The sequence below is a fragment of the Patiria miniata genome, unplaced genomic scaffold, assembly GCF_015706575.1.
Source record: "Patiria miniata isolate m_02_andy unplaced genomic scaffold, ASM1570657v1 HiC_scaffold_5, whole genome shotgun sequence".
NCBI lineage: Eukaryota > Metazoa > Echinodermata > Asteroidea > Valvatida > Asterinidae > Patiria > Patiria miniata.
In genome coordinates, this window is record NW_024037072.1 from 41,560,001 (window position 1) to 41,573,364 (window position 13,364).

The 13,364-nt window shown below is 39.8% G+C and overlaps 1 protein-coding gene across 14 annotated transcripts in view; it reads right to left on the minus strand.

The window, feature by feature from the left end:
- LOC119740218 (1-phosphatidylinositol 4,5-bisphosphate phosphodiesterase beta-1-like) overlaps window positions 1-13,364 on the minus strand; it is a 116,208-nt gene that overhangs the window by 80,916 nt on the left and 21,928 nt on the right. For all 14 annotated transcript variants that reach the window (XM_038215439.1, XM_038215440.1, XM_038215438.1 and 11 more), the window contains exons 3-4: window positions 6,824-6,892; window positions 601-741 (exon numbers count right to left, since the gene is read on the minus strand). In XM_038215439.1, the coding sequence (XP_038071367.1) occupies window positions 601-741; window positions 6,824-6,892 (210 nt within the window). The remainder of the gene's footprint in view (window positions 1-600; window positions 742-6,823; window positions 6,893-13,364) is intronic.

The window sequence follows — 13,364 nt, forward strand, 5'->3', positions numbered from 1 at the left end:
CCCTGACTCCATTTAAGAAGAAACAGAGCAGTTAACATACATGTACATTGGGGAATTGTAAGGTCAGGGAACCAGTCTAGCTGGCTTGCACCCGTTCATAGGTGTGTAATCGATTGCAAACAAGTGCGATGGTAAATTGGGGCCAGTTTTTTTTAAAAAGCCAGTTTTTTTCCAACGCTGGTCGGCCGATCAGCGTTGGAAATTGATACAAAAATACCACTTTTCTTGAAAATGACAGTATACCAAGTGCCATGATTTTTCAGGATGCTTTACACCATCATTGAGTAACAGTCCAGCAAGGTATTTCAAAATGATTTGGTAGTTTTATTTTTTGATGTTTGCAAATGTTGTATTTTCCCTTTAAACTGAATGATGGGTTCTGAAGAAAAAAAAATTTAACAGTAAGGCTTCCTTTCCGAGTGCGCATAAGCACTCGCCAGAAATTCTCAACCCAAAAAAAAAAATTCCGCGTACCAAGGGGCAGGCAGAATCTTCGAAGTGTATAATAACCATGACAACGGCAGAAGCTTTGAGGATGTTATACCTACCCTCATATACATATTAAAGATTAGGTCTGCAGTCTGCAGTGTGCCTACGTACCTGTGTGAGCTTCTCACTGTTGGAGCAGAAGTTGAGCGTGTTGTTGTTGACCATGTCCGAGCCGTGGACGATGGTCAGAGTTTTATCTTCCAAGGGGGTGTCCGGAGATCCCATGACACACGTCTCTCGTAATTTGCCATCCTGACCAATCAAAAGACACACGGAGATGAAAATATCAAAATCATGGTACATATGGATACTAATCATTATAGTGTAGCACTCCGGAAAGTCTGAAAATTTAAGTTCTGAATAACTTTAAATGAAGTTCTTTCATTATAGAAAAAGATATACATGTATGCATGGCTCAGCCATTTCTGCAAATACCGCAAAAATGTCTATGAAACAAACGTTCCCAAAACAACAGAGAACTAAAAGTAGACATTTTAAAGAGGATTCTCTGTGTTTAAAAACACAGCTACCGGTAGTTAGTAAATCGGACCTAAAAATGGCATTCACAAAAATATGGTACAACGTTAAATTTTAAGTCCCTTATTGACATCCACTAATTTTCACACCATAAATCTGCAATCAAATGAAGGAATTACATCTGTGACATCTGTGCAAAATGCTACAACAGTTTATGCAACTTAAGACTGCTTACGGTAGCTCAACAACTTTGATTCTAGATGGAGCTGGTCATATTTTCCCCCTGCTAAACATGAAGCTACATACTGCTTGCTTATGTTCATGTCTGTTTTTTTCGCATTGTGTTAGACCGGCTCTGTTCGCTGGCAAATCCTCAAATGTAACCTGGCAACCGATTGGATTTCAAGAATATATTTATGATGCAGACACGACATACTCCTGCGGGCAGTGTTTTCCATTTTGTCTTTCCTGGAAATTAATTTACTTTGTAAAATGAAAAAAGTAAAATCAGCCCCAAAATGTAAATCAGCAAAATGACGTTGGGGATAATAAAAGGAACAAGGAGACAACCGTAAAACAATTCATAGACCTAGTGGATTTGTGCAAAACGTAATAAGACTCTTAAACATCTGATGGGATGCATTTCCAGGGTTGGTTTCGTGACTGTTTAATATGTTGTTCTGCAAGTTGAACTTTCATAAATATCATTAACTCAGTATCTGAAAAAAGGAGGAAAATTGAATCAATGTGTTATTGTAAACAAAATGATCGTCTCACAGTCAAAGTAAGTGAGTAAAAATGGATTATAATTATTCAGTGTGCATAATTTTTTTTCTTTCTTTTCACTTTGGGCTTCATGAATTATTGCATTGATACCGGTAGGTTGGGTGTGAGTTCTTATTGCCCATTCCATCCCTTTCTCAACATAATAATTCTACTTTTATAAAGGGACAATCGCCGTCTTAAAAAAAGTCTAGTAGTAACTTCGACGGCAAAATTATTGCATTCATGAACATAAATTCTCACAGTTTAATGTACTCTGTTGGCTAGAGAAAAGTACACCACATGTTTCAGGGGAAATGTCTCCTCTGCCCATTTCATTTGTACACCATGAGACGATTATTGCGCACGTATCATCATTACCGCTTGGATGAAAAAATCAATTCAATTTGGTGTGTACTTTCTTCTTGACTGACAGCCGCTAGTGGCAGACCGGAGTTATCTGTCTATTAGGGGGAGAATTATTTCTCCACTTGCAATTATCTCTCGCGTCTAGAGTCAGTCTGGGCTGGATGTGCATGTATTTGTGATAAGATAGTCCTGACGCAGTTGTTGAATTACACGCACACGTAGATGTCTGGTTATGTACATGTATGTCCACATTGCCAATTTTGGCACCGTAGGCAAGGACTCTCAAAAGCTTCAAGGTATTACAATGTGCAGATGCCTAGAATCCTTCAGATAATTAAGACAACTAATTAAGTCGGAGTCTGGGATGACAACATCTGATGATGAATTCCTTTGGAGGATGTGAGTTTGTTTCTGCATTCAATAGGGGACGTTGAACAATAGAGGACAATAGGGTCCCCAATTCCCGAAGGTCCCCAATTTAGATTAGTGTACAAAACATATTTTTTTAACAATTAGTACAAACAAAAGAGGGACAATAGGGGGTCCCTGATTGCAGGCAAATACACAACGTGCATGAGTGTGTGAGTGCGCTGCCCGAGGGGGATGGCTTCAACCCGCCGGTGTCGTGCCAAAAACCGTCCGGTGCCAAATAGTGTCCGCTAATGGGCATAATGCGATCTGATTGGTCATGCGTCTATGACGTCACATTGTTTACGGACGCTTGCCAATTGCCAAATAGTGTCCGCACTTGGGCATCCTATTTCGTGCCTTGTCGAGCTGTCAATACATCGTGTAGAAAAGATCTCTTTTCACCTGAATTTGCTTTTTACAATCTGTTAACGTTTTCCTTGTTATCTGTGATAACTATTTGACTTGGTTTCCCTAATAGTTTAACATTATTTGTGCAAAATGTTTGTGTGTTTTTTTCGCGTCAGTTCACCTGTTTGGCGAGCAGTACATACGTAGGCCTAACGCCTAGTGAAGTGTGTGTAGTAGTACTGTGCTGTGTGTAGCATTATAACCAACGTTATATTTTACGGTTTCTCCCACCTAATACGGTCCAATTTTTTCTGCCAAATATTGTCCGATTTTTCCTGCCAAACTGTCCGATTCTTCCTGCCAAATAATGTCCGATTCCCCCCTGCCAAATACTGTCCAATTTTTCCTGCCAAATACTGTCCGATTTTTCCTGCCAAATACTGTCCGATTTTTCCTGCTAAACAGTGTCCGATTCCCCCTGCCAAATAGTGTCCGATTTCCCTGCCAAAACAATGTCTGATTTTTTCCTGCTAAATACTGTCAGATTCCCCCTGCCAAATATTGTCCGATTCCCCCGCCACTGAATATTGTCCGATTTTTCCTGCCAACAAATACTGTCCGATTCCCCGCCCTGCCAAATATTGTCTGATTCCCCCTTGGAAAATACTGTCCGATTTTTCCTGCAAAATACTGTCCGATTTTTCCAGCTTAATACTGCGCCCCTGTTCTCGCTCGATCGAATGTCCGCCGAATCCACACGGAGAAGCTAGCACGCCGGAGAAGTGAGACCGTGACACCGGACACTAGTATTTGGCACCGGACACTATATTTGGCATGTATTACATGCCAAATAGTGTCTGGCGCCTACTGCGCATGCTCAGCGGACACTATTTGGCACCGGACGGTTTTTGGCACGACACCGGGCTTGAGGTCGAGTGAAAAGTAATCCCGTGCCTACAAGTAGTTTCGTTTTTGTCAAAATAATCCCGGCGTGAACTGGTTAAAAATTCCGTACTCTTTTGGAAACTGGCTTCTGTAGTCCTTAAGCAAACATGCAATTTGTATTTTACCGCCACTTATTTGCGACTTTTAAAAATTATTCTCCCCTTATCTTGAATTTGGGGAATTTTATCCCCAACAAGAAGATATTTAATACAGAAGGGCATATATTTTTTTCGATTCATAGTGAGCTGTGTGGAGTTTGGTCCAAGTTGGCGCAAAGCTCGTACAGTTAAGTTGCGGGTTTCCTCCTGTATCAAGGCCAACTGAATTATGGACGGGGATTATCCCTGCAGCATCTACTCTGATGTGGATGTTGCATTAGTGTCAGGCTTTCAACGAACCTAGGATACAAGAAAGAGGGTTGGACTGTGCATGTGTATTAACAGCAACTACCACAAACAGACAGGGAAATGGCCAGAACGGTGTTATGGTCCACGAAGTGATCAAATGTGGCAGCCAGCTGAATGGGACCCGTAATTTCCTTCCTTTCTGCTGCTGGTGTGGGACAGGGATTTTACAGGAAATAGTGGATATCATGGCAAAATTGACACTTGTAAATTTATGATCTTCATTTCCCCTGGAGACAATAGACCTTTTTTTGCTATGGTGGAGGGGGGGGGACTGTTGGTGCTGTTTGTGTTGAAAGCTGATAATGGTACATCCAAATGGACACACAAGATCTGAACTATAAGTACATGACACAGTCAGCAACTACAAAAAGCTGGTTTTAGAATCTGAGGCCGAAACCAGACTGTGATAGAACAATCAAACACTACAGTACATCATGTATTAGGACAATTGTCACTATATTCCTCAGTTACCTCAATTAGATCTCGAAAAATAAGAAAATTTAGCCGAGACCGAGACACGCATCTGCCTTAAGACCAACACATGTTGGTAATCACGAATAAATTAAGTTAGAATCTTTTTACTGAACAATGGTAACCATTAGAGACACACTCTTGGAAAAAATGGTCCCGTTAACTTATTCTTTATGATGGGACTTGCGGTTTGGCCGAAGTCAATTGAGCGTGATCGGCTGACTGATAAGGTTTACGCACAAAACCCCGAGCCAATGAGGTTTTTGTATAGAAAGCTGGCCGAACCACTTTTTGCGAGAGTGTGCCGGTAATGCTGAGCCTGCATACTGCCAAATTTACCAATGGCATCCCTACATTTTTTCGTGCAAATATGACCCATTTTTGGACCCTAATTTTATCAAATCTGCTCTTAGATAATAGCCCAAAAGCTAGGGAGATGATCCTCGGCTATATTCGCACGATTCCACCGATTTTTAAACTAGACGGTCTCGTTTTTTACAAAATATTGTGGGGTCACTTTTTATGCAAACGACTCGCGAAAATTTTTTTGAAACCCTAATCAAAATTATTGCGCCCGCCGTCGGTCTTATTGCACCATTCTGATATATCTTCTGTCTAGCCATCCCCCCCCCCCACCACTACCACACCGAAAAATAATAGTAATTAAATACTGTTTAAAAATGTGCTCGTTTATTCAGAAATTCATGAAGCATAATATCCAAACTGATTGGATGTTTCCAAAGTGTCTTTCCCATTTGCAAAAGTTCTTTTTAAAAGCCCATTAGAGACACACTCTTGGAAAAAATGGTCCCGTTAACATATTCTTTATGATGGGACTTGCGGTTTGGCCAAAGTCAATTGAGCGTAATCGGCTGACTGATATGGTTTACGCACAAAACCCCGAGCCAATGAGGTTTTTGTATAGAAAGCTGGCTGAACCACTTTTTGCGAGAGTGTGCCGGTCATGCAAAGAGTTGTTCTCCACACCTTTCAAAGCACGGTGGAATCTTGGGACATCTTGTACATATTTTGTAATGGGTCTTTTTTTTGTCTTCAAAAAGCCTGCTCCATTTCTGACATAAATTTACAAAATACACAAGTAATTTCCATGCAGAAGTTGGACGTGTACATTCACAGTTTCCAATTTAGGGAAAAATTGGATACCTCCCCAAACACTCCAATTGATACTGTGCTTCTCTCAAGGGGTTTCTCACCAAACACACTGTAGAAATACTCAATTGAAGAGTTCTTGGCAGACTGCCCGACATACATTGTACATGTGCATATATGCAAGACATATATCTACATGTATACATTGTACTTGTTCCTGTATCAATACATGTACATGACATATCCGTGTACATGTACATGTACATTTTCAGCACAGAACAAGGATGTTTATGTACAGACCTAAAGGGGCCATTCAAAATTTTCGATGTTTTTAAATTTCGATTTTTGTTCGAAAATGTGGGTGGGTGAGTCAAATTAATTTATTGAAATTTTTGTTAATTGAAATTCACGAGTATCGGTTACGAATCACGACAACGAAATAAACTTACTTCTTCCTGTTCTTCTCAAATCTGGGTCATTTTATAAAATGTGGGGTCCATTTTTTTGTCCTATCTCTGTTACATCTGACATCTACGAGTTTCTGGCACACTCCTTGTATTCTTCCACCAAGAGTGATTATGTGGGGGGGGGGGAACGACCTTTATACACTCAACAAATACAATATAATTTGAAGTAATTTTTAATGACACTTGAATGGCAAATTAATGACACTTGAATGAATTAGTTGGCAAATTAGTTAATTAGTAACAGTGACAGGAAAAAAAGTCACCACTTGGAACCAAAATATAGACTGACCCATCTCATTTGTGCATTTCTGTGGCCACCGTTTCTACATCCTGCAACACCCAGGATCACCAACTGGGAAAAAAAGCAACTGTTGTATGGACAACGGTTTTCTGTAAATGGATACTGTGCATTAAGAACTAATACATCCGCCACATCTGCACAGGTTGTTATTTCAGATGTCCAATTTAAGAAATTATAGACTGCAAGACCGCATGTGAGCACGCACTTAAAAAAAGGAGCAAAGAAAAACTTGAGATAGAAAACTCAACTTGAGTGTGTGTTCTTACCTTGGGAACATTTGCATATTTGCCGTATCTTGTATCGCGAAGGCTGGTCAGCTCAAGACAATCAGTATCCTACGGGGTGGAAAAATAACACAGGGAAAAACGATTACAGATTACAGAATCAACAAGAGAAAAAGTCAAAATGCATTTACTTGTTGTTTAATGCAGCAGCGACGCAAACGATCAGAAGACGTTCACTTCAATGCTGATTACAAATGGCTTCCTCCCTTTCAGGATATGTCTTCTGGCAACAAACTAGAAATCAAAACATTTGGATCTTTAAAGCTATAGTCCATCATTTGCAGCCATCCGAAAAAGTAACTGGCGTATCATTGTTAAAAAACATACTTGGTTGAAAGATAGTAAGTGGACTAAACTCCCTGTGAAATTAATCTTTCTGGCAAGCTATCATTTTGAAGTAATCAACGAAAGAAGGCCTTTCCAAAGGTGCGTCTTAAGACGCACCATAGGAAAATTTAAATTAGTAGTTCGTTTTGTTATTCGGCGCAGCGCGCGCAAGCACTGGCACGACGCACAGGCGCGCGCGGTTGCTATAATTCTTCGGATCAGTGCGCGACATCGCGTATAGCTGCAATTCAAAACAATTCAAAACATGATTCAGCAACTTTTGATTTGAAATTGAGATCATAGAATGCTGTTTTTCTCAGAATATACAGCTGAAGCTTAACTGAAACTTCATCAGGTTAGTTGTTCAGTATCCTTCATTAGATTTTGAACACTTTTGTTGCTTCAAACGAACAAAATGCACAAATTACAAATGACGGACTATATCTTTAAACCTTATTCAACAAGACCAACCACCCATTCCTCTATTGAGAAAAATATACATTACAGTGCATGGTTTTAAACCTTACTCAATCTATGTTAACTAAATAAGTTTAATGTGACTACTTCTCGTACTGTGCAATTAACACGCACAGAATACATCGATACTGATGAGAAAACCAAATGTAATCTCCTCAAATTTCGTTACCAAAGTTAATGTTACATGTACCGGTGCATTGTACACGTTTTCGCTGCACCCACGGATACACAATGCATGCTGGTCCATTAAAAAACGGTGAGCTTGCAACAAAAGTGATAGCATGGTGCAGCGTACATTGGACACATACCAAATTTTCAACCCCTTTGGCCTATAAAAACTATATGACCTGATGAACAAGCCATATCTCCTGAACACAGGAGATCTTTACTGCACTTTTGTGCCACAGCACTTTGAGACATTTGTATAAAGTTTTCAAAACGCCAATTCAATTTTTTTCTGAAGTAAGATGCCAAAGTATGTACTTTCATGTACATGTACACATAATTAATTAATTACGAAATGTATGTATGTCAATATCTCTGGTAGACATGTCCTAATTTCTAGGAGAGTTTCTAAAATTTAAGGTTTAAAAATTTAATTAAAAAATACAAAAATAAAAACCTCCCATTTTATAGTTACAATGCACATGTACATGTAACTCAACCCTGCCTATCAAAATTATATTACCCTGTATTGTGCTTTGCAAAGATATTCAAAAAAGTATGAAAGTGCATATACAATGCAAATACACACGCCTGTCCACACATCACAGTGTACATATGCACGCATAGCCAAGCTGAGTAATTGCTTCATTGATTGACTCTTCTAATGCCGATACAAGTCCCTTGGCGAGCCCTTTTTCCTTGACATTTTAGCTTCTAATGCCTCCTCCCCCGATATGTCTTGTGCTATTACAACACTGCAGTATAGACTCAGTGACGCGTTATTAAAGACACTGTCTATTCAATCAGATAGTGAAGACAATGGGAAATTATCGACAGCACGCACAATGCAATTGCAAACATGTATGTATGGGCCCGTGTATTAAAGGTAAAAGCTGCAGTCCATCATTTGCAGCTATCCAAAAAGTAATTGAAAACATACTGGTTGAAAGATAGTATGGGGACTAAACTCCCTGTGAAATTATTCTGTCTGGCATGCAGTCATTTTGAAGAAATCAACGAAAGAAGGCCTTTCTAACGATGCGTCTAAAGCCGCACCGTTGGAAATTTCCGTTATTTGTTCGTTTTTTTAATTCGGCGAAGCGCACACAAGTGTTGGTGTGAGGCACATGATGCACACGCGCGCGCGGTAACTGTTATTCGTCAGATCGGTGCGCGAAATCGCGTAGCTGCAAACATTTGCCTACAAAAGTATCCCTTTTGGCTCCACATTTTATGTACAATTATTCCGAATATTTGATGTCAAAAGTGCAAATTACTGCTACGGCTAACAATCTTTTTTGGCACATTGTGTTCATTTTAATTTAACGTGCCACTATAATACTAATTTTAATCCCTATCTTTAACTTTACTCTTTGGGCTAAATTTTACTAAAAAGAATTGTCCCAAATGAAACTTAATAAAAAAGAAAAAAGACTGAGCCTGCATTAGTGTAAAAGAGGTCAATGATTTGATGTCGTGTCTCACGATCAAATTTCGAAGAACTGCTCCTAATTGCATGTAAAGTAAATTTACATGTAGCACTGTAGAAATTAATTTGTAAAACAGGTTATTTATAGTGCAAAAAAAAGTTGATGATTTTGTCTTACGATCAATTTTCCAAGAAGTAACTGCTCATCATTGTGACTTAAAAAAAGAAATCTACGGGTATAAACACTGTACAAATTTAATTTTCTAAAAAAGTACTATTGAAAAAAAACCAGAATCTCATTTTCTTTCTTACACGTATACATGTACATGTACCGGTACTTGTAGGCCTCTTTATAAAAATTGCATTAGTGCTAATATTCTCTGAACAGAAATTATGGGTGTCACATCAATCGTTCAGTTTTGAGAAAATATAATAAAAGAAAACACGTCATTAGTTCCAGTGCCGTTGGGTCACGTCCCACACGTGATTCCCACAAGCAAATGCACGGCCATCAGATCGCTGAGCCAGGTGAGCTTATCACGAGATGTATTAGAGACTAACGACTTCCGTGAACAGTTTTCCTTTAATCTGAGGTCTGTGCATAGCCTTGGACGATCAAATTGACTCACAATGGGTACGATGATGAAGTGGTACGTCGCTAAGGGTTCTTGGAAAACTGATCGATTGATGCAATATCTGAAGCTTTCAATGTGGTGGTGTTTTAGTACTTTACAGTTATTTTCAAGTACCGGTACGCCGCACTTTACCACTTAACCAAAGTGACCAGTACTTAGTTACCTAGGTAAAATCCACCAGAAATACATACATGTATACATGACAGAATCCCATACGATGAGACATTTTGTCTTCCAAATTTATAGGATGAGACTTTTTTCCTTACATTTATTTGCAGTGACAAGCGCGTGCTCTGCCCGTGTACATTGTGCATGTATCATTCATTTTGACATTTTGATGTAGGGTGAAAATGTCTGTTCCGATTGAAGTCCAACGCGCTAGATTTCTTAGGAAGCCTTTGGACGGACTCCTTGCACAAGTACCCCCTCAACAGTTACAGAGAGACAGTTGGGAGGTGGCTGCTTGGTGGGACTTTCAAACACATTACCGTTCTGGCTTGTCGCCCCCCATTGAAAATTTGGCATCTGGAGAAAAACACAGCCATACGATTTACCGGTACCATGATTAGCTGAAAGATCAAAAAGTCCCTTTTTTCCGCGTTTTTGTGCATATGATTTGCCATAACTGTTTTTTTTCCCCCCTTGAGTGGCTGTTTTTTGTAACGTCAATAGGAAAGCGAATAATGGTAGTTATTGTCTAATGTATTCACGATATACGTCTTGAACAGTGCCCCCATGGGAAGATGGTGTCCAGATTTTACGGAGGGCCGGTGTTCTGTGAAAAAAACCTGTCTACCTTTCAGCACGGCTGAAATTTTTGGGCGCCCCTCCATTGAAACCTGAAGTCCCCCCCCCCCCACACACACACACGCCCCCATAGAATGAGAACCCTGGCTACGCCGCTGCTTGACGCTCACGCGAAGATGCTATGTGGTTTATACACACTCAGAATAAAATCCTGCGCACTTCACACCACATGTGTGCGAACTAGTAGGCGCATGCGGTGTCTCCCCCTACTTGGGCTACTGTTCCTGTTCCTGTACTCAACAATAGCTCATTTTCTTGGTTTGGTCCACAAATTGAAGCTCGTCCTCCCCGGAATTTCCGAATGCAGAAATAGGTTAAGAACCCCTTGTCAGATTAAAATTAGTGTTCGCAAACCATCAAGTGGTTTAAATTGTTTTTCTTCTGTCTTTTAACGATAGTCAATCAAAAAATAAATAGCCAGTATGAGAGGCACAATGCAGGACCTGAAGTAGGTATTTATCCTGCTGAACACATGCTGGCACACAGCGTGAAAAATAACTGGAGGGTTTGGCGACATGTGCGTGTTCATGTTTCACAATGTGTTCAAGCACCCTCCATCAATCAAATAATTAGCGCGGTGGGATACACACTTACCGGTAGGATATAAGCTCGGTAAGCGTCATTACTGGAAATTGTTGTGATGACGCCACTTTTACTGCTGCTGAAGTTTGGGGCTGATTTTAATATTCATGTTTTTTTTTTATCGATCACTTTTTGTTTGAATTTTTATCTTTGATTCGAATTTGAAGACCAATTTTGAAAGTGTCACTCAACAGAACTCACCAAAGTAAAGGGAATACATGTGTACAACATTTGCTTTTGCCATAATTTTCAGAAATGGATGGGTTTGGGGGTTTATATAGTAACTATAGTTGTACACTGACATGTTTGAAGTTTTGTGTTCGTAGATGTTGGGAAAACCAAGAAAAACAATCATGGTCCTGTAGTCTGGTTTCCTAACCCCGCTTATAAGATGAAACAGAGCAATTTATAGACGTTGGGGAATTGTAAGGTCAGGGAACTAGTCTAGCTGGCTTATAACCGTTCAAAGGTGTGTAATCGATTCCAAACAAAATACGGACTAACTAAATATGGTAAAATGAGGGCAGTATTCGGGAAAAAAAGAAGTTTTTTTTCCAACGCTGGTCGGCCGAGCAACGTTAGAAATTGATACAACAACACCACTTTTCTTGAAAATGACAGCACACCAGGTGCGACGATTTTACAGGATGCTTTTAAGCTGTCATTCACTAACAGTCCAGTAAGGTATTTCACAATAATTTGGTAGTTTTGTTTTTTGATGTTTGCAAATGTTGTATATTCCCTTTAAACTCCGCACATTACTGGGAAAAACAGAAGGGGAAAAACCCGACAAACTTACAGGTACGGTGTATATCTGTGCAGCCAAGCATGAAAAACCAGGTACGACGTGTGCACAATCGAAAGCCTGGATAAACGTCCACACACCTTTGCAAAATAATCTTTGTACATGTACATAAACTACGTTCGACTCCTAAGCGACCTTTTCATGGGGTGCTTCACTATTTCACCTGTGCTCCGGGATCAAGGGAAACAAGGACAATTACGTTACAAATACATGCACAGTGCAAGTACACGGTATTGTAGTTTTAGTCCGGTTCCATTTGAGTGAATCTGCTGGGCACGTACCGGTACGCCAGGCTGGAGTCACATATGCAGGCATGCAACTGGGAAATCACAAAAAAAGAGGAAATGCAAATTTTTCCAAGACTTTGTACAGTGTTATTCTATTTTCAGTGGCACACATGGGAAGTAAAAAAAGAGGAAATCAGCTGATCCGAGGAAAAGTTGCATGTCTGCATATGCAGTGTACTGGTAGTTCTCTTAATGAATTGGCCCATTGGTACTGCCCAAGTAGTTGTACTCACACCTGGTAAATTATACTGCTAATAAGTGGGAACCAAAAGGCCAAGATAAGCAGGTGGCCGGGTGTAGTGTCCTGTAGCAGCTAAGCAGAAAATATCGCTTAACAAATTCATGTGCCAAACAGGCAGGGGTGCGTAGCTATGTTCCTCAATACCTATGTTCCCCAATAACTATGTTCCCCAATACCTATGTTCCCCAATACCGATGTTCCCAAACCCTATCTAACCCTTACCCTAACCCTATCACCCAAACCCTAATGATTTCGGGGAACATCGGTATTGGGGAACATAGACATTGGGGAACATCGGCTAGACCCCACTAGCAGACCGGAGAACCAGTCAAAAGCAATATACAGCATGTCTAAAAAAAAAAAAAAAATGTAGCAGTCAAACAACATTTTGTCCTGAGGAAACTAAATCTTTTTCTGACTAAAAAAAATTACCATGGTATGATAGAGTGTTTCTTGATCCTTGACAGGATTTTTGTTCTGTGTGATTTGGACCTTTTGTTTAAAAGTTATGGCAAAGTTTGTAAAGACTGTCAAAATCTGTTTGGGCCATTTATATACATGTACATTTGTACTTATTGTTCACAACCCCTTCTTGGTTTGTGAATGCCTTTCATTAGACACCAGAAAAATGGCCCAAATTGGAATTCAAGTCATTCCATTTAATTAGTTGTAACTCCAAACTGGGGTGTCCAAATGAGATGGGATAAAGACCATACATGTAAGACTCTATAAGTTTGGCAAAAAGCAAGTGCAAGTATTTTCAATATT